General features: G+C 40.5%; 1 protein-coding gene across 1 annotated transcript in view; it reads left to right on the top strand.

Annotated features, from left to right (window-relative positions):
• The window catches only part of KCNB2 (potassium voltage-gated channel subfamily B member 2), a 428,477-nt gene that overhangs the window by 21,526 nt on the left and 383,293 nt on the right, over positions 1–23,658 (top strand). Inside the window, exon 2 of the mRNA XM_021089236.1 lies at positions 6,924–7,606. Coding sequence (XP_020944895.1) covers positions 7,028–7,606 — 579 coding nt within the window. The 5' untranslated portion in view covers positions 6,924–7,027. The remainder of the gene's footprint in view (positions 1–6,923; positions 7,607–23,658) is intronic.

Here is a 23,658-nt window from a genome sequence, read left to right as displayed (position 1 = left end):
CTTCAGTTTCTCTTGTTTTGTTGCCTTTTTTATTTTTCTCATCACCTTTCATCTTTATTTATCCCCTGCATTCCATTGTGACTCTGGGAAGACTTGTGCAAAAAGAGACGTTTAAAAGAACAAGTCTTCTTTTAAAAGAGCCACATAAAGGGCACTTTTACCGTCATAGTAGAAAATCTTCCACCAGCTGAATGGCTGAAGGAGCATATAAAGGTTTGAGCCTTTTTGGGTGGGATTTGAAACAGACTGAAAATTCCAAGCCACAACTATACCTTGTAGTTGATAAAGTTCTAAGATGTATTCTAACAGTTGTTTATATTTTTTAGGATAGAGAAGGATTTTTCATGAGCTATGGCTTATAAAAAGCCATTTTTTTTTCCTAAAGGCAAATCTAATGTTTTACTCTCATTATAGCAAAGGCATATATAGGAGCTAATTCTTTAAATAGTTCTCTCTTATGCTGAAGAAAATTCATATGATGTGTCTAAATAAAATAGTTTATTTATAAATTTGGTTAGTTGGAGACATTGATGATATGGAAAGATGCTCATATTACACATCCTACTTATTGTCTCTTCTTGCAACAAGATGCTTCCTTTGACCACTGAAAGCAGAGCTTTTAGGATTGCTTTTGAGCATATCTAAAAAAAGCATCGGTTATATCAAGGATAAAAGTCCTGGAATTTTTTTTTTTTGAACTAAGGAGTAAATAGTTGTGCTAAAATCAAGGAACATATCAATATTAGTGGCTTTTGATTACAGAAAAGAAATGATACTTCCACCTCTCTGAGGACAAGGGCAATGTTTCAGTTATTACCAGAATTTGACATCTTAAAAGCAATAAAGAGTACGAAATTCATTCGTATTTCTGGCCATGTTCTAAAGTAATTCAGCAGGTTTGTTGAATTTCTTAGGCTAGCTGAAAGTTTCCAGGACCTTACTTTAAAATACTACCAATCCATCTTTCTCAAATAAATCCGATTTGTTTTTAACTTGTTATAAATTTATTGGTGTTCATTAGTAATTTCTGGAGGTGCTTTTAAAAATTTCAGCGAGTACTAATTTTTTAAAGCACTGCTTACATTTCAGCTAACAGTACGGTGCTTTTCTCTCCAGATAGCTACTGTAAATAATCTTTGTGACTCTCTGAAACAGAAATAGCTGTTACACAAAAGATGCATTTACTATTTAATACCCTACATGAAAATTTAAGAAAATGCTTTAGGACTATACATAGCTTGATTTAGACTTAAAGGTCTTGGAGCTGCTTGTTTGCAAATGTGTGCTCAGTGCGTACCAGCAATGCAGAAACAAAATTCTATCATCACTCAGGTCTTTGGAAAGATTTGTTTTTCATCTTCACGGAATCGCACATGGGATTTATCCTGCCTTTGCTACAGTAAGGAAGTGTCAAGTATATGAATGACATAATGGTAGTATTTTTGAGAATACAGTAAAAAAAAACAACAATAACAACAAAAAAAACCTCCCCCCCCAACCCCCGCCCCACCACCACTTGCCTGCCTCAGACCTAGAGTTTCAAGCTGTAATTACGTTGCCAAGATCAGAAAGTTGTGTTTTGTCAGGTTTGGCCCTGAACGAGTGGCAACATAATTCCATACTGCTAGAAGGAGCCTGGTGCAGCTGTGCAAAACGAGAATGTTTGTTGTTGTTTATTGTTTAAATAAAGAGTCGCTTTTTTTCTCTAAGCGACTAATGAAGGGATGTTTAGTACATTTTGCACTGGCCGACTGATTGTCACAAGCGTACTTCCAATTGATCGAACGGTGAAAGAAACCAGCAAACTGCCAAAAGAAAAGATTCACTGAGATTCTGCCCTTGACATAAAAATGCTCCGTTTATAGCTCTTCATGTATCTAAATCTCCACAGTTTGAACGTGGAATTATTACGTTTTATATTAAGCTTATGTACGAAATTGAATTACATGATTGATTCTCATGTGTAACATTTCCACAGTTTGAACATAGAATTATTACATTTTATATTAAGCTTATATTACTAAATTGAATTACATGATTGATTCTCACGGGGAAAAAATGATTATGGTAGACATAATTTCACATATACAACTAAATGTGAGAAAACATAGCATCATATCCACTTTAATTATGAAAATTAAAAACATAAATTTTGCAAGTTCTCAAGGGTGGCAAGACGCAGTGTCTAAACCCAGTGGAAACCGGCAGATTCATTGTTAGAAGTAAAATTAATATGGCAGAAAAGAACATAGATTCAAAAGGGAAAGTTAAAAACACTAAATAAAATGAATGAAACTTTTATGATGTTCTGAATGTAGTCTGTTTCAAGCCCTGATAAATATTAAAGGGTTCTTGAAATGAAATAGTGAACTCTCTTCTTAAGAAACTAGACATGAAAAAATGTTGTCCTGGACTCTGAGGCTACTATGTTACGTTTTCTATCTAAAGAAAGGCCAGTGATTGGAGGGAGTGGATGGTAACTGCCACAAAATCATTGTGAGAGGGAAGAAAAATCAACCAAGTGTCAGGAATCAAAAAATTGTTGGCATGGGGGAGTTCCTGTTGTGGCTCAGCTGAAATGAATCAGGCTAGTATCCATGAGGATGCAGGTTCGATCCTTGGCCTCACTCAGTGGGTTAAGGATCTGGCGTTGAGCTATGGTGTAGGTTGCAGGTGTGGCTCAGATCTCAAGTTGCTTTGGCTGTGGTGTAGGCTGGCAGCTATAGCTCTGATTTGACCTCTAGCCTGGAAACTTCCATATGCCATGGGTGCGACCCTAAAAAAGGTAGCCATGGAAATGCCGTGGTTTGATGCATGAAGAAGCGGAAGTCTGACCAGAAAGATGAGGGAGTTACAAGAGGGCAGCCCTACTGGACCCCAGGGTCATGAGCTTCAAAGCAGAGCCTCTTTTACGATCTCCTACAACCTCCCATAGAAAGCAACCCACTTTAGATGTTTTTCTCTTCTTCTGAGGTGAGACATGGTAATTTCAGCTCAGGAGGTTCTCTTATTAAGGATATAGAAAAATTCATGCGGTACGGACAAGTTTGAAAATATATGGTTTGGTTTTGTGGTTGGTTAAGAAGCGGTGGGGATAGAAAGATCTAAAGAATAGGATAGGAAGAGAGGGAGAGGAATGGATCCGAGATAAGCCATGTGTGGGAAAATAGAGACAGGAAAGTGGGAGAGAAAAACCACAGAGCAAGAGAGAAAAAGGAAGAATGGCAGAGGGGCAGGTAGACAGAAAAGCTGAGTTTCTAAGGGACTCTCGAGCAGGGCTTATGCTTTGCACTTGACCTGAATAACAAGACAGGCTTACAAATGTGACTTTGTTCTACAACTATGCTGAAAACCTAATGCACTCTCTGAACACTCATCACATCTCTTCACCTGCTCGAGAACTTATACCCTTGAACTTCTACTCTTTACCAGGTCACAGGCAGAATATTTTGCCCAGAGAGAATAAAAAAATATTCACCAGAGTAACAATAATCAGAACAAATTATCTGTAAATCTTAAGAAAAATCAGATCAACAGGCTACATTCACTCATTCTAAGTTTCTCTACTCCTGCTTTGAAAAGAAAGGGCATTGGATTTCAGGCTGTCTTTGATTGTGGCATTTGTAATCAACACTGAATTTCTTAGAATAGAAAGTTGTTGATTAGTAAAGAAGATACTGGGAAATTTGAGCCTTATGACCCACCTCTACTCACTTGGGACACATACTCTATAAAAAGAGGAATTCACTATAAGTCATGAGTATGAAATTATTTAAGATAAATGTACCAATAACATTCAGGCTTTTAGGGATTACTTTTACAAGAAAGCAAGTCACACTAAACCTTTGACCATAAACATGACATGTTTGTATTGCCTTGGAGTTTGCACTCACTCTTCCTGGAAAACTTCCTATCTGATACTATAATCAGTCCAAAGACCATTCATCTTCTTCACCTTTGTATAAGTCATGAGAGTCCAAAAAGAGTAAATTCATTTTTTGTCCATTTGTAACCAAATTAAAAATGGATTAGCTGTCTTGTTTTTTATTATTCATGTGGACTCTTCACAATTTATATGGATTGCCGAGGTATCATTGAACCTGAAACCAAGTTTATCTGATGGGAGAACAAGACATTAACATTCACCACTGGAATTGCCCATCTCTGATATTTTCAGCTGTTTTTCTGGATCCTAATGTTACTGTGCCCTTGTGCACACACTCTGTGTGTATTCATGTGTGGGCGTGTGTCTTTGTGTGTGTGTGTGTGTGGTCTGTTGTCATCTGAAGACAAAATTAGGACATGATCCTCAGTGGCATCAAAGACACATGTTATGAGGTACCTGTTATGTGTAAGTACAGTGCTCAGTAGAGAAAAAATGGGACCAATAATTACTGGCTTTATAGGCTTACAATCCACTAGAGAGGACTGAACATATGCATAAGGAAGAGAACTTAAATGCCAGCATTTATTTAATAGACACCAGTGTAGCTTTTCATCATAGTTTTCATTCAGTCGCTTGGAAGCTAAACTTAAAGGAGGAATAAGAGTTTTCTGGTTCTATTCAGATTTACTTCCCTGTAGTGAGCCCTTGACATAAACTATCTCACTTAATTGTCTTAGCACTGCCTAGAAAGTAGATACTATTATCCTCATTTTATAGATTAAGAAATTGAGACTTAGAGAATTTAAGGTATTTGACCAATTACTGTAATTCTTCTTTATTGTCAAAATAGGCATTTTTGTCATCTGCAGTGAAAGTGTCTATGTATATGCTTTCAATATTTCTGTAACTGTGTAGTTGAAAAAACTCCCAATTCAAGTGTATTTATTAGCCATGGTTGAAATACTTCTTTTAGAGTCCATCTACATTTTTTTCATAAATTGAACTTATTTTCATTTGAGAGGATACTTGGCTTCCAGATGGAGAAATAAATTTAACCTACAGGAGTGGAGAAGCCAAAGACATGCAGAAATTGGTGTGTATCTTAAAAGAGAATTCTAATTATAAGGACTTTTTAAATCCCAAAGATTTTCCCTTTGGTGTAAGCCATTGACTGCATGAAACATGATGTTTTACATTAAAAGTGGTGTTTGGGATGAATTGCTTGACGCTCCATGGTTTTCTGCAAAAAAGTTATAAGGGAAGATCAAATAAGATGATTGCTGCTGCAGGTCAGAAGAATAGCTCAAGAAGAGGGAATTTTAGAGCATCATGTCTTCAAGAATTAGTACACACGACAAAAGGGCTGTGGGGCAAAGAATGCAAACACACACATTCTGACACATACTCTGCACACACAAACATATATGCACACGATATGTAAACATTGCACATTTTAGACAGTGATCCAAATAACTACATTGATGCATTTTTCTGGCCATAGATATTAGCCCTTCTAGATGTTTTGTCAGGTTTCTTGTAGAAAACAATTAAAGTATTGACTAATTATTTAACATTTATTAAATACTCACAATATATATAAGCACTGGGCTTGGTGATAAAGATATAACAGAGAGGATAGTCTTCATCTTTAAGAGCTTCCAGCATCCTTGGGAAAGGTGTTATGGCAGTGGTACGATGAAATAGAAGAGATATTCACAGTTTCATGAACCTAGAAGATGTGTATCATGGAGGGCTTTCTGGAGGAGGTGATATCTGAGTTAAGTCTTGAACAACAAGCGGCAGTTAGTCAAAAGGAAATGAGAAAGGTGGAGGTCCTTCCAAGGACCCAGTGTGAACAAGGGCCAGGAGCTTGAAATAGAATATGTATAGTCTGGGGTTGCTATAATATATTGACGGTGAAGGGTTGAGAGGTGAGGATGGAGAGGTAAGTTAGATCTGGTAGGGCTCATTGGACTTCTGGTAACAGTGAGCCTTTGTAGGGTTTAAAGATGGTAAGGTCAAATTTGTTTCTCAGCAGATCATTCTAGTAGCTATGCAGAGAAAGGTATTTACCTAGACAAAACCAGAGCTCAGGATCTAATTTAACATGCTCTTGTAGAAATGTAGGTAAGAGATGCTGAGGCTTTGAACCAGCACAATGGTTCAGAGCAACAGGACTGGGTAATGAGGGCTGAGAGCTTAAGCAATGCTTGGGAGGTAAAGTTGGTTAAGAAAGACCTGGGGCTTTTTTGGATATGGACAGATGGATCAGGATTTCTCAGAGATGAAGGCTCTGTGTGGGCGTGCAGAGGGCTGTAAATCTGAGAAGGTTACAGGAACTGGTGGGGCTGGTTGGAGGTGTGGTCAGTTTAGTTTAAGGTGTCTGTGGTTCATCTAGGAAGAATTTGATCAGCAAAGAGAAAGTTTAGTCTCCACCTTGAAAAAGAGGTCTCTGGGAGTTCCCGTCGTGGCGCAGTGGTTAACGAATCCGACTGGGAACCATGAGGTTGCGGGTTCAGTCCCTGCCCTTGCTCAGTGGGTTAACCATCCGGCGTTGCTGTGAGCTGTGGTGTAGGTTGCAGACGCGGCTCAGATCCCGCGTTGCTGTGGCTCTGGTGTAGGCCGGTGGCTACAGCTCCGATTGGACCCCTAGCCTGGGAACCTCCATATACTGCAAGAGCGGCCCAAGAAATAGCAAAAATAAATAAATAAATAAATAAATAAAATAAGATAGCGGGTCTTTAAAAAAAAAAAGAAAGAAAGAAAAGAAAAAGAGGTCTCTGGTGACAACTTCAGGAACTGTCAACCTCTAGGTGTATAAAACTAACTACATAGCTTCTTCTGTGTAGTAAGTCCACGGTGTTGTCTTTTTCTCCTTTGACCTTAAAACTAAGATGAACATCTCTGTCAATTCACAGTAACTGATATTATACCTCCTGGTTGTGGGCATTTATGAACAACAGAGTGATCCCATAGGATAGGAAATGCTTTAGGAAAAATGCAAGTAACCGAAGACTCTGTTGTTACCTTCTTCCAGGTGCACCCGTGGAAATGCCCACCTCACAGAGACACTGCTTGAGGTGACCTTCCCGTGGCTCATTCTTTTGGGGACCCTGACTCTGCGGCTTTGTTCGGTCCAAAATGGCAGAGAAAGCTCCCCCTGGCTTAAACAGGAAGACGTCAAGGTCGACACTTTCCCTTCCGCCGGAACCCGTGGACATCATTAGGAGCAAAACGTGCTCCCGGCGTGTGAAAATCAACGTGGGGGGCCTCAACCACGAGGTCCTGTGGCGAACGCTGGACCGCCTGCCCAGGACCCGCCTGGGGAAGCTGCGGGACTGTAACACGCACGAGAGCCTCCTGGAGGTGTGCGACGACTACAATCTGAACGAGAACGAGTATTTCTTTGATCGCCATCCGGGAGCCTTCACTTCCATTTTAAATTTCTACCGGACGGGGAAACTGCACATGATGGAGGAGATGTGCGCTCTCTCTTTCGGCCAAGAGCTCGACTACTGGGGGATCGATGAGATCTACTTAGAGTCCTGCTGCCAAGCCCGGTATCATCAAAAGAAGGAGCAGATGAATGAAGAGCTGCGGCGGGAGGCTGAGACCATGCGAGAGCGGGAGGGCGAAGAGTTTGATAACACCTGCTGCCCGGAAAAGAGGAAGAAACTCTGGGACCTGCTGGAGAAACCCAACTCCTCCGTGGCTGCAAAGGTATGAAAGGCAGAGCGATGCGTTCCTGCGCGTGGTTGGAAAAGGCGGTGCCTTATTCTAGAGAATGTGGTTTGCTTCGTTTAAGTTGCTTCGGAGGTAGGACAGAACACCCTGTGGCTATGCGGTGAGATAGCCTTTCCAAGATCTTGTGCGGTCCAGTTGAGTTATTCTTCCTGTCAAGGCATGCAATGGCATCACTTTCCTAGGTGTTATTATTATGTAGGCGCAGGCCGAGGCCACAGGGCGTCGAAGGGTTCTGGCTACCCTGGAGCTCTATGGGGTTGGTGACTTGGAGGGTGAAGAGAAGGCACCAGCTCAGATCCATCAGGCGTGGAGCCTTGCAGAAAATTCTGGGCTCCATCCCAAGTAGAAGCAAGGTGTTTCTTTGAAGGTGGAGGGAGTGCCTCCTTGCCTGGTTCTCAGCGGGTGCAGGGAGGGACTGGAGAGTGTGGTCCTGGGTAGTTCAGTGGACTGGGCGCCCCCCACAGGAGGAAGGAACTGTAAGGGATGAATCAGTGTCTGGAGTGCATCCATTTACTCATCTTGTGAGGTCTCTGCTGATGGTGATGTTTCTGTCTGTTGGTGTCTGATTTGTCCATGATGAAGGTATGACCATATCTCTGAGTTAATGAAGTGCGTGCCGAAAATGAAGGTCAATTCATATTTTTCCATCAGGCCTGCATACATCTAAATCTCAGAGTAATCTCTTTTGCCACCAATTTCAGTGTTTAATTCAACTGCGTGACTGTTTATCTAATTTTATTTTGAGCTTTGAATCTTAGCACAAATTGGTTTTCATCCCCTATATTTGGTTCTTTATTTTGGTAATAATTATAAGTAAAAAGCCAAAAGAGTCAACTTTAGCTGCAGAAGCATAGTGTTTTGTGCAGAGCAGATGAAGATGGAAAACAGAGTAGGGAAAAAAGTGTGTTATCCTGGATTACTTACTGTTTTTTTCAATTATCTTTTCTTATAAACCATAAAGATTACAGAAATGTAATTGACTATATGTGCCTTTTGACTGGAAATCAAAATTCTACATGATCGTTTACAACACATAAAGAATGTAAATAATCAGCTGAATGCAAATGATCATAAAACTGCTCCTTGCATGGATTGATATGTCTAGTTTTGCATATTGTGACTTCTAAAGGCATTTTGCTTTCCAGCCAGGATGTGGAACTAAGTGAAATAAAATGTTATTTCTGCTGTTCCTAATGAAGAAATGCACCTTTGTGGCAAATGGAAGATTTCAACTAGGTCTTTCCATAGTTGTGAATAATTTGCTTACTTTTGTTTCATCTGTAAGAAAGAAAGAGATGAGGGTTTTCGTTGAGGAGAGTTATTGCTCTTTCCAGCGTCAAGCATTTAAGTTACACATTTGAGTTACTGCTAAAAATATGGAGTGAATTTTGAAGCTACATAAGATAAACTCTGGGTCTCAGGGAGTATTTTCGGTGTCGAATGAACTCTTTCAAGCTTTTAGGCAATTGAGGAATAAATCATTGTTCCATCAGATGTTTTAGAGGGAGTTTAGCCAAATATGTAAAAATAAGCAGCTAAATCAAAGGAAATTTGAAAGGTTAACATGATTTATTTGCGTTTAACAACATTATGGGCACAGATCTAAAATTAAGTACTGATATAAAAAAAAATTTTAAATATATACATTTTTTTTTCTGAAGAATTTCTGGTAAGGAATAGATCAATGATTTCATTTCCCAGATGAGGAAGTTCATTTAATCTCTAAATTTTAGACACAGAGCCATCCCTTGATCTCTAAGGTGATATGGATAACGGCCTATTGTAATACACCACTCTATCCCCCTATACTTCAGACAGGGTATTTAAACTTGCTTCAAATTATGTACACATGGATAGCATATCTACTTACAAACTACACCCAGCAGCCAAGGACATTGGTTTTAGATTTGGAAATTTTTATGTAGTTATAAATAATACATTTGGTTCCAAATTATTAATCAAGCTAAGCGGATCTTTGCTAACCTTAAGTAGTTTCTCTACTAAGTTTTCATAAAGGATTTGTGTTTGTTTGTTTAAATGTCTCCATTTCCCTCTCTGTTTGAATGGGGAGATATTATGCAAATTCTTTACATTTGATTATATGGTGGTTAAGTGAAAGTATTGTTCATTTGTCTGAGGTTTGGAGCCTTTTAAAAAACAGCTCTGTATGATGTCTTATATAAACTACTACCTTTCCTGTACTCTTCTCAAGTCCTACAACTTGTTATTTTTCCAGGATAATTATTGGTGAGGGGCGTACTAATGCTATGTGTGTGTGAATATATGTGAATAGTATTTTTACAACTTAGGAAAAATTCATTTCGTCAAAGCTTCAGTAGAGTGATACTCTAGTCCTCAGGATCATGCTTTTGCTGTGAAACTCTTGGAATCTGTGTGTTTTTCTAACTTGCTTGGAAGATAAGCTATGTCTGGAGGAGAGTATCTGTTTACCTTGTCTTTTCAGTTATTGCTTATTCAGCAGTAATTGGTAATTCAGTTGAACATATATAAATGGTTCTTTGTGTGCTGCACACATTAGTGTAGACATGTGGCAGCACATTCTCTTCTCTCCAGGGTTTAAAAGAATATTCTTAAACAGGGATTTAATATCCTTGAAAGTGTTTGTTTTTCCTCTTTTGGTTTTTCTGTATAATATAGTTTATAATATTTCTGTAATAAAATATAAATGTTATGAGATTACTTGCCAGATCCCTAGCATAGCAGGAAAAACTTGCCCTTATCTATCAAATAGTTCACAGTAGGTTAAAATATCTGTTCATTGACATGGAATAAATACTCGGTAATCAATTAAGTAATAATTGTGCAGCCCATGCTAAGTGCATCCACTGTGATATATGAAATTATCGCAAGGCTTGGAGTTCCTATTGTGGCTTAGAAGGTTAAGAACCTGACATAGTGTCTGTGAGGATGCAGGTTCGATCCCTGGCCTTATTGAGTGGGTTAAGGATCTGGCATTGCCGTAAGCTGCAGCATAGGTCACAGATGCAGCTGGGATCCAGGGTTGCTGTGGTGTAGCTGGTAGCTCTGATTCAACCCCTAGTTTCCTAGCCCTGGAACTTCCATAAGCCGCAGGTACAGCTAGAGAAAGAAAATAAAATTATTGCGGGGCCCACTGGTCTGTTGTACCATCTTTGGGTATGATCCTGATGATAGCAATCCAGCCCTTACGGAGCACATACCTTGGTGTCTCTTCTATTAATTTAACTTTCTAATATAGTAATAACTGAAAAAATGCCAAATAGAGTTTAAAAGTGTATATTTTAAAGCCTATATTTAACATATTAACATTTTTGCATATTCACAGTATACCATGCAATATAATCGTACTTTTCAGGAGTTCCCGTTGTGGCACAGCAGAAACGAATCCAGCTACAGTCCATGAGGATGGGGATTCGATCCCTGGCCTCTCTTAGTGGGTTGGGGATCCGGCTTTGCTGTGAACTGTAGGTCACAGACACGGCTTGGATCCTGTGTTGCTGTGGCCGTGGTATGGGCTGGCAGCTGCAGCTACAATTCAACCCCTAGCCTGGGAACTACCATATACTGCAGGTGTGGCCCTAAAAAGCAATATATACACACACACACACACACACATATATGTATATGTACACACATGCGTATATATAGTACTTATAAATAAATATAATATATATATATAATTGTACATTTCACAAAATAGTAACAGGGCTAATAGATATTGGTAGTTTTCTGGGTATGATCTAGTCATGGGACCCAAGTTCACATCTGTATGATGGACTTTGCTTTCTTTCAGTCCTGTCTGTGTGTCTGGTGGGTGACTGTGTGGTTTCCCTCGTGTAAAGATAATATACAGAGTTGACATTTGAGACTGTTTGTGAATGTGAGAGAACCAGCCAAATAGGCCCAGGGAATGAATGGATGGGACAAATCTCCAGGTTGCCACAACATGGAATTGCTGGCTCTGGGACGCCTTTCACAGGAACGTGCAAGAGGAGGAGAAGAGCTTAACCGGCTGCCAGTTTCCTGGGCAGTGATTTGGAATTAGACTTGATCCTGTACTTCTTCCAGCTCACGGCAATTTAGTCAGCCTCCGGATTGGAAACGTTTTTCTCTTTTCTTTGGCCTCTTCCCAAAGGAACTGCAGTAGCAATTCCCCTTTAAATGTTGCATGCCGCAAATTGGGTCTAAGAGGTGTCTGAAAGCATTTAAAGGAAAGGTGTCCTGGGTCAGGAGGTCTTATCAACCTTTGGGTTGAGAAAACACCCAGGAAGGAGCATAGCCCACCTGAGAGCTGAATAGAACTAGAATTAGTACCATATGGCGCCCTCACTCGGACATCTGAAGAAGGTCAAGGGCAGAGGAAGTGGAAGTGAGCAGGTCTTTAGGCAAACCTAGTTAGGAAGGGTGTGCCTGGGAGGCAAGCCTCCGCCCAGCATGCAAGTGGATATGGTGTCCAGGACCCTGCTGGCCAATAGGTCAATCCCAGGTGTCGGGTCGGAAGCCGGATATAAGCAGCTCTTATTTGATAAGAACAATATAAGGTGAGATCTGCAGAAGGACATTTCTGTTCATCTGAACCAGTACAGAGAGAGCCACCCAGTAGCCCTGTTGGGTGCACTCCAGGGTCAATGGGGGGCTGAGGGGCACTGTTTATTTTCTGCTTCCCTCTCTTCAATTTCCCTGTGTATCCCCAGCTACCCCTTATTTAAGGCGTACATTTGTTCCCATTCTCTTCTCTTCCTCCCTTTCCCCACCCCGCCTTCTCTCTCTTTCTTTCATTCTTAGGAAAGGGAGAGGGTAGTTGACTAGAGGAATTATTAACTTTTTTCATTAATGACCCCATAAGGAGAACAATTAAGTCAAATTTAAATTTCCTAAAGAGAGAAACTGCATACAAAGGAATAAGATTTTATCAAAATCGGGTGGAGCTGGAAGGGCTACAAACTACTGAAATATTTTAAGATTTTTTTTCACCCCTCCCCATAAGAACTAATTTTCTCCTCTTGGTGATGACATTGGAAATACATAGAATGGAGGTGGTTCTGTTCCCTACCTCCAGCTCACGACCTCTACACATCCACGTGGCCACCATCACCGAGAAGGCGCAGCACAGCCCTCAAAGCAAGCACGGGAAAGGCCAGGAGACCTCTGTCATCCCTGCATCAAGAGAGCAGCTGATGGTGTAGACGCCCCGGGGCTGACCCTGGAGCTCCAGCACTCGGAGGGGCTAGAAGCCAAAGTTACAAGTTTCCCCAGGGCTCCTGCCCATTCTTTGTCCTTTGATGATAACCTTGAGACCGGACTTTCTTCTGAGTTAGAGTGGGGGCCTCTCAAGTCAGGGAAATGGTAAAGGAAAATAAACCCCAATAAAACAAAACTCCTGTGTACTCATCAAGAGGGAAAGAATGCTTAACATTCTCATTCTGTTTCTAGTACAGGGATCAGTTATTTTCATGCTTTGAGTGAAAAAAAGAAGGTGTGAGAACAGAGCCATAAATGATTCCCGGAGTTCCCGTCGTGGCGCAGTGGTTAACGAATCCGACTAGGAACCATGAGGTTGCGGGTTCGGTCCCTGCCCTTGCTCAGTGGGTTAACTATCCGGCGTTGCCGTGAGCTGTGGTGTAGGTCGCAGACGCGGCTCGGATCTCGCGTTGCTGTGGCTCTGGCGTAGGCTGGTGTCAACAGCTCCAATTAGACCTCTAGCCTGGGAACCTCCATATGCCGCAGGAGTGGCCCAACAAATGGCAAAAGACCAACAACAACAACAAAAAAATGATTCCCTTTCAGTCCAAGAACAGAAACACACATATGTAGGTATATACACACACACAGTATATGTGTATATTTACACACACACGTAGATATACATACACAGTATATGCATAATATACACACACACACATATAGTATAAGTCTATGTATATAGTGTATGTGGTCAATATAACATGTATATAGTGTGTGTGTGTGTGTATATATATACATGTATGTGGGTATATATATATGTATATATATGTATGTGTGTATAGTCAAGTGAACAATTCTGATCGTACAAAAACCTCACTTGACCTTTCCGATGACTTTCCTCATGATCAACAATAATGGGTCCCCAGGCTAAACGACGCGATGTGAGTGCACACAGAAATCCCCCAGCATCGAGGTGCCTCTGTGGCCTGAGCCATCCTCCAGTTCTTACCTCGGATTGCCAGCGGCCTGCTTAGTGTGCCAGTCATGCTGTGTCTGTGTTGAATGCTTGCTCTTTTCCCTTCTCGCGCTTTCCTTTCTGCGTCCCAGCTGCACAGATTAGGTTTTTGTGCTTCTCCGGTAACAGGGCACAAGGGTTCGGAGGTTCTCACGGGAGATCACTTAACAGAATGTGGCCAGTCTGTGGAGGATGTACTTAGGTTGGGTTTTTCCTTTTTAAAATATGTAATCTATGCAGACTAGCAGATTGAAAGCCCTGAAAAAATTAGGTGTAAGAAGATAAAACAGAGGAAGATAGAAAACAACACTGGGTTTTGATGAAAATGTCTCAGATATTCCACTGTTTGGTTCCAGTAGTCCTTAGGTCTGTGTTTCTCTGCTTTCCCTGAATAGCCACCCAGAAAACACACCACTCTTTGCCCACTTGGCCTCATCTGATCAGGGAAAGGAGAGCAAGAAAAGGGGGAAATTGATACAAGTTCACATCCCATTGCCTTTGACCTAGGGTGCTCCCTCTCCCTCTCCCTCTCATACCTAAGTCCCGGTTTTGCTGACAATACCCCAAATGGCTTTGTCCTGGTCTAATTTTTTTTTGTCTTTTTAGGGCCATACCCACAGCATATGGAGGTTCCCAGGCTAGGGGTTGAATTGGAGCTGCAGTTGCCAGCCTACACCACAACCACAGCAACATCAGATCCTCAACCCACTGAGCAAGGCCAGGGATTGAACTGCATCCTCATGGATACTAGTCGGATTCATTTCTGCTGTGCCACCCGGTAACTCCCAGAATCACATACTTTTCATTTCTTCTTTGTTTCTTGGTTACATCAGAAGAGAGCCAGTCTTAATTTTAAAGCAATGTTTCCATCTCTTTTGAAAAATCATTGGTTTCCATTAATATTAAGACATTCAGGTTCCTTTCAAGTCTGATTTTTAAACCTCAATAAGTAATTATCATTTTCAAAGTAAAAAAAATAACTAAAGGCTTCTTTCTACTTTATCTAATGTTATCACAAAACAGAGTACATTGGCAGTATTTAAATTTTCTGGTTTTGAAAAGTCACATATACCGCTTTGGTTATTAACAGATTTGTTTTATTTCAAGTGAGAAACTTCATAAAGTGATGGATGTACTATTTTAGATAAAGCATAAGTATTATGAAAGAATGGTCACAATATTTAACACTCTCCACTTTGGAAGGCTCTAGGAGGGTTTGAATAATGTTTTAGGAGTTCCCGTTGTGGCTCCACAGTAGCAAACCCAAGTAGTATCTATGAAGATGTGGGTTCAATCCCTGGCCTCACTCAGTGGGCTAAGGATCCAGTGTTGCCGTGAGCTGCAGTATAGGTTGCAGTTGTGACTCAGACCTGTGTTGCTGTGGCTGTGGTATAGGCTGGCAGCTGCAGCTCCAAATTCAGCCCCTGTCTTGGGAACCTCCATTTGCTTCAGGTGCTGCCCTAAAAAGACAAAAAAAAAAAAAAAAGTTTTAGATTAAGTGTTTTTATCTGCATTTTATCTCCCACTTGAAAAAAAAATTTAAAAAAGAGGAAGAAAAAACCCAAATACTTCCCAAATGCTAAGTTTATAAGAAAATTCCCATGGTGCACATGCCTCGACCTTAGATAGCTTGCCCATGCTATTAAGTATGTATGCTGTCTGGTGCAACTTTGCCCTGAAAGTTTCATCTAATAATTGTGTGTAAGTCCAGTCTTATAACTGCTTTGATTCCTCAAGGAGATGGTTAGTTCCTGCCTCCTCCGGTATTTGTTTATATTGTTACTATTTTACTTTCCCCCCAGCCTTGTTGGAGTATCCAGGTCATCCTGATAACTATCAATTAGCCCTGTGATGTGGCGCAGATAAAGCAGTTAGCTGAATTGGAACTGAACATGAGAAGATGCTGTGATGAATATCACTGCTCTTTGTCTCTTTTACTAGCTGTTGTTATCTTTTATAGAAATATTTGCTAAATAGAATGAAATGAAACAATCTCTTTCCAAAGAACTTGCTGATATAAGATTGTTTACTATGGAATATCGAATTAGCCAATATGGCTGAATACTCAATACTGGATAAATTGAATCATCAAAAATAAAAACTTTTGGGCCATCTATTTATTTTTCACTCCTCTACCCTTCCACCTAGTTCTATAAAAGAGGCAGTTCACTAGAAATACATATACCATGAGTAATTCAAATAAAATAACAGAAAAATCAAAAGCAAAAAAAAAAAACAGAATTAGAAGAAATATATTTTAAATTTTCACAGTAACACTAGGGAATGCTTCATTTTCTGCAAACTATTTTGCGTAATTTTAACTAAGAAAGGACAGTCTTACAATTTAACAATAGAGTTGAAATTCATAAACAAAATCTGTATTTCTTATTTGAAAAATGAACCCATCTCTCCTTCAAGAACCTTATTAACTGACCCAAGGTGAGAGCTCTTCTTGACAGAGACTCTATATGCTCATGTGAATTGAACGTTCTGATTGATAAGGATATTTCAAAGTAATTGACAAAGTTGATTCTAGAAGAATTTCTGGAATAAAAATTCCTTTTGATCAAAACATGGTTATATTGCTAATGTACAAGTCATGAAATAGCCATAGATTATAGTAGATTTTGGCATTGATTTAGCAGTGGTGGTTTTATTCTAATTGCAAATAACCCCCAGGGCTCCATGACATTCAATAATCTGTAACGTGCCAAAGCATGAATCTGAATTCTTTGTCATGTAAAGTTGGTCTGTAACAGCTGGTGACTTTGATAGTGGGCTTAGCTGGCCACCTGGCATGTTAACCTCAACCAATCTGGTTTTTTTTTCCCCTCTGGTTGTCATATATACTAACTCTCATTAACTATTCCTGTATTTTATAGGGGAGATCATATGGTATTGTAGAGATTTGTACAGGACACATCCTTCATGTAAGATATCCTATTGAAGTATTCTAAGAGTGATAGAGGCCTTTTAAATTTAATTTAATTTTTCTTAGACTACAATTGATTTACAGTGTGATATCAATTTCTGCTGTACCACATAGTGACCCAGTCAAACATATATATACATTCTTTTTCTCATAATATCATCCATCATGTTCTATCCCAAGAGACTCGATATAGTTCCCTGTGCTGTGCAGTGGGACCTCATTGCTTTTTAAAGCAACAGTCAGCCTAGATTATTCTTGCCCACCGACAGCCTGGGTGGTCATTAAAACCCTCCCTGCCTCTGCAGTGGAGCAGAGAAGGATAAAGGAGTTCCCAGGTCATGGCCACCAGCGTGCTCTGCAGAGCATGTGGACAAGCGGCACTTCCCGTGTCTGTAGCATTGTGGCTGATAATAACTTTGTAGTTTACAGTTGGAACTTTGAAGAACTTGAGGAGACTGAGACTTCTCTGCAATTGCTCTGTCAGCCTTGATAGATGGATATAACCAATCTAGAATAAAGCAACTAGACATGGACCAGCTGGGCACAGAGGACTATAATGACAGGCAATGGAAAAGCGGGAGAGAAAGATGTTTGCTTGCATCCCTCTAAAACTTGTCCAGGAGGCACTGAAAGCTAATATCAGAACTCTATCAGACTCTGTACCTATGTATTATTTATTTGCAGCTGCATATACATCTATGTTTAGCTAATGAAGAGAATGAACAGATAATTTTTCCTCTTAAATCATCCCCTTGCATGTCTTTATAAAGCTTTAAATGAAAGAGCTCTAGATATTACTAAGAACAGGTACCTGAAGTGGATAGATCCAAGTGATGTTTGGGGTCAAGTTTCTGTGCTTAGGGTGGAGGAAGCAGATAGTAGCAGCCTTCACCTAGTGAGTGGTACCTGAACCACATCTATTTGTGTGTGTAGGGAGTAGTTACTCATATATACTGCCACCTCTCCATTAAAGCATATTATATTATAATAATCCACCTGCGTGAAAATGCAATGAACTTCAACCTGTCTTTGGTAATTTAGGGTAGGTGCAACTTTATCATCTAAATAAGATAGCTCATTCAAAATAGAAAATTTTACAATAGCCCGATCAGGCATGAAGTCCATCGAAAGTGTTGTAATGATCCAAGAATAGCAAGAAGTATTTTCATTAATCTCCCAGAATTTTGTTTCAGGATGCTAGAGGTCATTGCCACCCTGGATTTCACGCTTTTACTTATGTCTTGTTGAGTCATTCTCGACACAACCACAAGTGTTGAAGGCTCCTTTAAATAGCATCCCAAGCCTACGCCACAGCGGTGCCAAGGACAGCCAAGTAATCCCGGCACAGCTCTGAATGGGATTGCTTGATTGGAGCATCCTTCACTGCAGCCAACTTCAGTGTATTTGCATATGAATGAAAGAACTTCCAACCTTTTGATCTTTGTCTTCTTTCAAATTAATGTATAAAACCTAGAGTGCAATTTTGGATATTGATGTGCAGTTGCCTTATCTGGTGTCACCTAAATTAAATCCGCAACCAAATGTGTTCCTCAAGTTAAATTTTTCAAAAACATTCACATTTTAGTTTACATCTTAAACTTATATCTGTCTCTGGCAACTTTTCATATAGGACTATCTAACTTGTGCATTGGTGTCGAAGCATGTCATATCAACCAGAATTTGGTTGAAATGGAAAATAAATAACTGCCATTCTTTATGAGGTATAGCAACAGATCTATGCTGTGATAAATTAGATGTGTATGATTAATACAATGGAAAATTTCGCTTTGGGAAACTAGCAAAGGCTCTCCCTAATATCCTTAAGGTAAGCATCCTCTCCCATTTCAGTGCAGTTTTTAGTTCAGAGGCGGAAAAACACTGGTAGGCAATTTTGTTTTTTAAAAGGTGATATTTGCTATACTGCAGATGGAATGAACCATGTATGCAATGAGAGAAAATATGAAAAAGTAGGCTAGAATCTAGAATAACATGAATTTGCTCTTACATATTTGCTATGTCAGGAAAGCTAGCACATTTTATTATATTTCTTAAATGAATTCGGCAGGTGCGAAAATTATTGTATTATATAGGTAATTGCATTATGAGTAGTATTAAAATTCAAAGCAAAAATCTGTTTTAAGCACTGATCTTTATTTTTCAAACTCTTGCCCATGAGCCATTGTAAATATTTTAAATTGTATGGAGTGTTTACAAAGTGCTAATCACATACACTTTTTTTTTCAAAGTTTTGTGTGTAGATTATGCATGAGGTAGCTTAAAGGGGAGCCAACTGTTTTGATAGGCATATTTTAACAATATACTGGGTACATTTAGGGGCTCAAAAAAAGAAATGTTATATTACAGTTGAAAAAAATTGCATTGGGTTCTGTGTTTACCTGTCTTTGTTATGTAGCAAAAGGCAAAATGTTGATGAACTTGGCCAGCCTGCTGGCCTTTGATGCAAACATCTGAAACTGAGTCTGAAGGTCAGATGATAGTGTCTGCTATTTATCAGACATTTGGACTGGCTGTGATGCGGTGTAATTTTAGTTCAGAAAATGTTCTCCAAGGTGCCATATTGCCACCAGTGGATACTTTGAAAATATCCAAATGCCTTTCTCACTACAGTTCAACCCAAAAGAAGAAATTACTTTCTTCCAGCTCTTATTTCTTCTCTATCTGAGGAGGCTCATCTCCCCCTTCTCCTCTTTGCTACGTACTTGCTTCACAACTCCTTCACCCAGCTCAGCCCTTTTACAGGAATTCAAAAGAACCCCTGTCCCCCTGCCTGCTCCATGTATAGTCCTAGTGGTTCCCTCCAGAATCCTTTTCATCAAGGCCTGTTTTGGTGACATTCTATTGAACAACTGTTGAATTTCCATTTAATTTCCTTGGCTCCAGTTGGATTTCACATTTGTCTCTAGCCTGGCTTTAAATCTTTTCTGATGTTATCTACCACATTTCAGTGAAATCAGATGTAGTGAAAATCCAAACTTCAATCTAAACGTTACTTTCATTTATAGACAGGCATTTGTGTTCCTTTATCCTAAAGCATCAGTAGACATTTCTCTCTCTCTCTCTCTCTCTCTCTCTCTCTTTTTTTTTTTTTTTTGGTCTTTTTAGGGCCACATCTGCTGCATATGGAGGTTCCCAGGCTAGGGGTCCAATCAGAGCTTCAGCTGCTGAGCTGCACCACAGCCACCGCAATGCCAGATTCGAGCGACCTACACCACAGCTCATGGCAACGCCCAAACCCTAATCCACTGAGAGAGGCCAGGGATCGAACCCACATCCTCATGGATTCTAGTCGGGTTCATTAGCCGCTATGGGAACTCCCCAAATTTTTCTTCTCAACTCTTTTGAGAAGAGTCAAATTAGTACTTTCCTCTGTGAGATAATCTGATTCTTCTCCCACCCTCTGCCCTCTCTTAATCTACGAGCTCCACCTTTTCGAATTAAGCTGGTTTTTCTTTCCGTGTCTTCATAATAGTTGTCACAATCCCCAGAGCCTTCTGTTTAGAGTAGAAATTTAGCTCTGGGGGTGGAGACCTTGGTTCATCGAGATGAACAGATGCTTTTCACAAGGCTATATTACCTTCTGTTTTCAAACTCCTCTGTGAGGTCTAGCTGTAACTTCCTACTGTCATCACTGTACCTGCAAGGCTTCCTCTGTCTCTTAATTTGGACCCAGCTCTTTTCTAACAAAATCACTTCCTTCACAACCTGGAAAAAAATGAACCTTGTTCTAATACAAAGTCCAGAGTCATGAAGTGGAGGCCACATTCTCTCATCCCTTCAATAATTATGATGACCTTCCCGAAAGAGCAAGAGGGAGAGAATTTATATTGGGCACCTGCTGTGTGTCATACACTGAAACTTGGGGATTTTTCATGTCGACCATTTACAACAGAGGTCAGCAAATGTTTTCTGTAAAGGGCCAGATAGTAAATATTTTCAGCTTTGTAGGCCATAAGGTCCTTGTCACAACTACTCAACTCTTTCTAGCGTGAAAGCAGCCAGACAACACATAAAGAAATGGGTGTACCTGGATTCCAATAAAACTGGACTGCAGGCTGGATGTGGTACATGGACCATAGTTTGCCCACTGCTGCCTTCTATCAGCAGCCTGAGAAGACATCAGAATCCCATTACACTGTTAAAAGGGCTGAAACTCAGAAATATCAAATTTGTGTCTCGTCTTCCACTAAGTGGCACATTGGGATTTGTATCCCTTCTGTTGGAAACCTGGCTTTCCCACAGTTCTTTGTCCAGTTGTACTTCTCATTCCTTTCTCATCACTGTCCAGTGTTCCTGTCACTGGTCAATAATCATTGCAGACTTTGGTTTAAGACTGAAACTCATCTTCCCACTTTACCCCTTTGGTGTCATGCAAGATGACCACCAATTATAAGTTACAGCTTAAATGCTTCCTATCTTGAACTCACTTAGCACATGGAGAAAACTATCTCCAGAATCTTGAACTCTGATTACAACCACAGAGCCTTCCCTCTTCCACTAAATATATACTGTGTCCTTACTGTAAGCTCTTCTTTTTTTGCTTTTTATAGCTGCACCTATGGCAGGTGTATGGAAGTTCCCAGGCTAGGGGCTGAATCAGATTTGCAGCTGCCTGCCTACACCACAGCCACAGCAGTGCAGGGTTCGAGCCGTGTCTGCCACCTACATCACAGCTCACAGCAACACCAGATCCTTAACCCACTAAGCAAGCCCAGGGATCAAAGAACTGCATCCTCATGGATGTTGTTGGGTTTAACCCACTGAGCCACAGTGGGAACTCCCTACTGTAGGCGCTTTTGGCTTTGCTTGTCCTATTCTTTTTCTACTCCCCCAGGATCACTGGATCTGCTGTCATGGTCTAGAAGCTGAACATCTCTCACTTGAATTGTGGCCATGTCACTAAATGGATTTTCTCACTTCATCCCCCTGCTCCCCCCCAATCAATTTTCACCTATTCTCTACTTGAGCAACAGAATTACCTTTAAAAAGCATGCCTCTGAATGGGTCACTTCTGAACTCAAACCTCAGTGATTTTCCATTGCCTGAAGTCAAATTCAAACTCCTTAGCATTGCACTGAATATTCTTCACAACAGTCCTACCCAACCACATGCCTTACCATTCCTTCTGCATTATGCTCCAGTGCTTCCAGATGGTCAGCCATTCCTGAAGACAGGGCTCTGGTCTAGGCAGGTGTTTACTGCACTCAACAAGCAATACATCCATCCAGAGGGGATGCCTTTTTTTCTCATTTGCACAGGGTGCTTTGTAAACTGGCTACAGCCACACCTGCACACGCTTGGCACGTTCACATTCATGTCGGCAACACAGCTTTCCTGACCTGGCACAGCCTTTGCCCCTTCTCTGTCCTTCCTAGTTTCTTTCTTCCCTTTTTTTTTTGTTTTTTTTAGAGGCGCACCCATGGCACATGGAGAGTCCCAGGCTAGGGGTCCAATCTGAGCTGTAGCTGCCAGCCTACACCCCAGCCACAGCAATGCCAGATTCGAGCCGCATCTGTGACCTACACTACAGCTCACAGCAACGCCGGATCCTTAACCCACTGAGCGAGGCCAGGGATCGAACCTGTGTCCTCATGGATACTAGCCAGATTCGTTTCCACTGAGCCACAATGGAAACTCCTCTTCCTTGTGTCTCAGCTCAGATGATCCTCTTCCCTGGGGCCCACCTATACCTCCCTCTTCTTTCCCCCCTGGCTCTTTCCTCATACATGTAACCTAGAGATTCTATCTTTGTCTTGCCATCTCCCCAGCTAGGGTGTCACACTTGAGGGATCAGGCTACAGACCCTCCTCTTTAGTTCCTGACACCTAGCACAGTACCTGGCCACTCAGGGTGTGCACTAATCCTGAGGAGCAGATGGCTCTGAGGAACAGACATAACAGCAAGACCAGACATTTCCTAAGATTTGTATTTCTCTATGGAGATTAAACAACACAGAGGTTGAGTATCTCAGCCCAGTGGTTAGACCTGAATAACGCTAGGGTGTTTTAGGCAGTTCAAGGTAGCTGGATATCTTACCCATTTAAAATGGCTTTATGTTTTTGAAATAGGCTGAGAGCCGTGGAGGTGGGCTTTCCGTTTTTCCATTGTATAAATCCTCCATCTAGAGTAGCATGTGGGCTGCTCTGTATGCCACCGAGTTGATGCAAAGGAAGGCATCAGATGCTACTGAAAGGCAAGCTTTCAGAGGCTTGACTTTGCTAAGCTTGCTCCTTCTACATGAGCTGCAGGTCCTGGGAACTCTTGTCATAGGTAAAACGTAGCCTGTGTGTGAACCAGGGGAGGAGGGCTCGATCTGGCCCCAGGGTACCTGTGCCCTCTAGAAGATTAGATCCTTTCTTTTTTTAAACATATTTTTTAAAATTGAAAGGTGGTTGATTTTCAATGCTGCATTAATTTCTTCTGTACAGCAGAGTGATTCAGTGATAGATCCTTTCTTTCCATTCAATCATCCTCCTTTTTTGGGCAACATGGGCCCAAGTTGTGTTATCCCATTACTCGGGAAAGTCATGAATGTAGATAATTCCAAGGTTTGAGCTAAGACAGATCTCCAATCTGAGGTCTCTTCATAAGCAATATGAAGTGAGTCTGAAAAAATAAATTTTTTAATGGCATAAAGTAAAAAGGAAGATCAGGAACCCTTATTTTTACTACAAAAGCTGAAAGAATCATAATGGCATCAACTTAGGGGAGAACTTACTTTTATTGTAATCCAAAAAAGATATTTCCTGGAAACTTCTAGTTTCAGGTTTTGAGTTTTTTTATGGAAGTTAGGCATTGTTTTTTGTCTCAAAATTGCTTGCTATTAGCATGCCACTTGGTCATCAGGTATGTTCAAATGCTGTTTTTTTTTTTTTTTTT

This window comes from Sus scrofa, chromosome 4, assembly GCF_000003025.6.
Source record: "Sus scrofa isolate TJ Tabasco breed Duroc chromosome 4, Sscrofa11.1, whole genome shotgun sequence".
Classification (NCBI taxonomy): Eukaryota; Metazoa; Chordata; class Mammalia; order Artiodactyla; family Suidae; genus Sus; species Sus scrofa.
The sequence above is the reverse complement of the archived record's forward strand: the minus strand, read 5'-3'. Positions and strand labels throughout refer to the sequence as shown.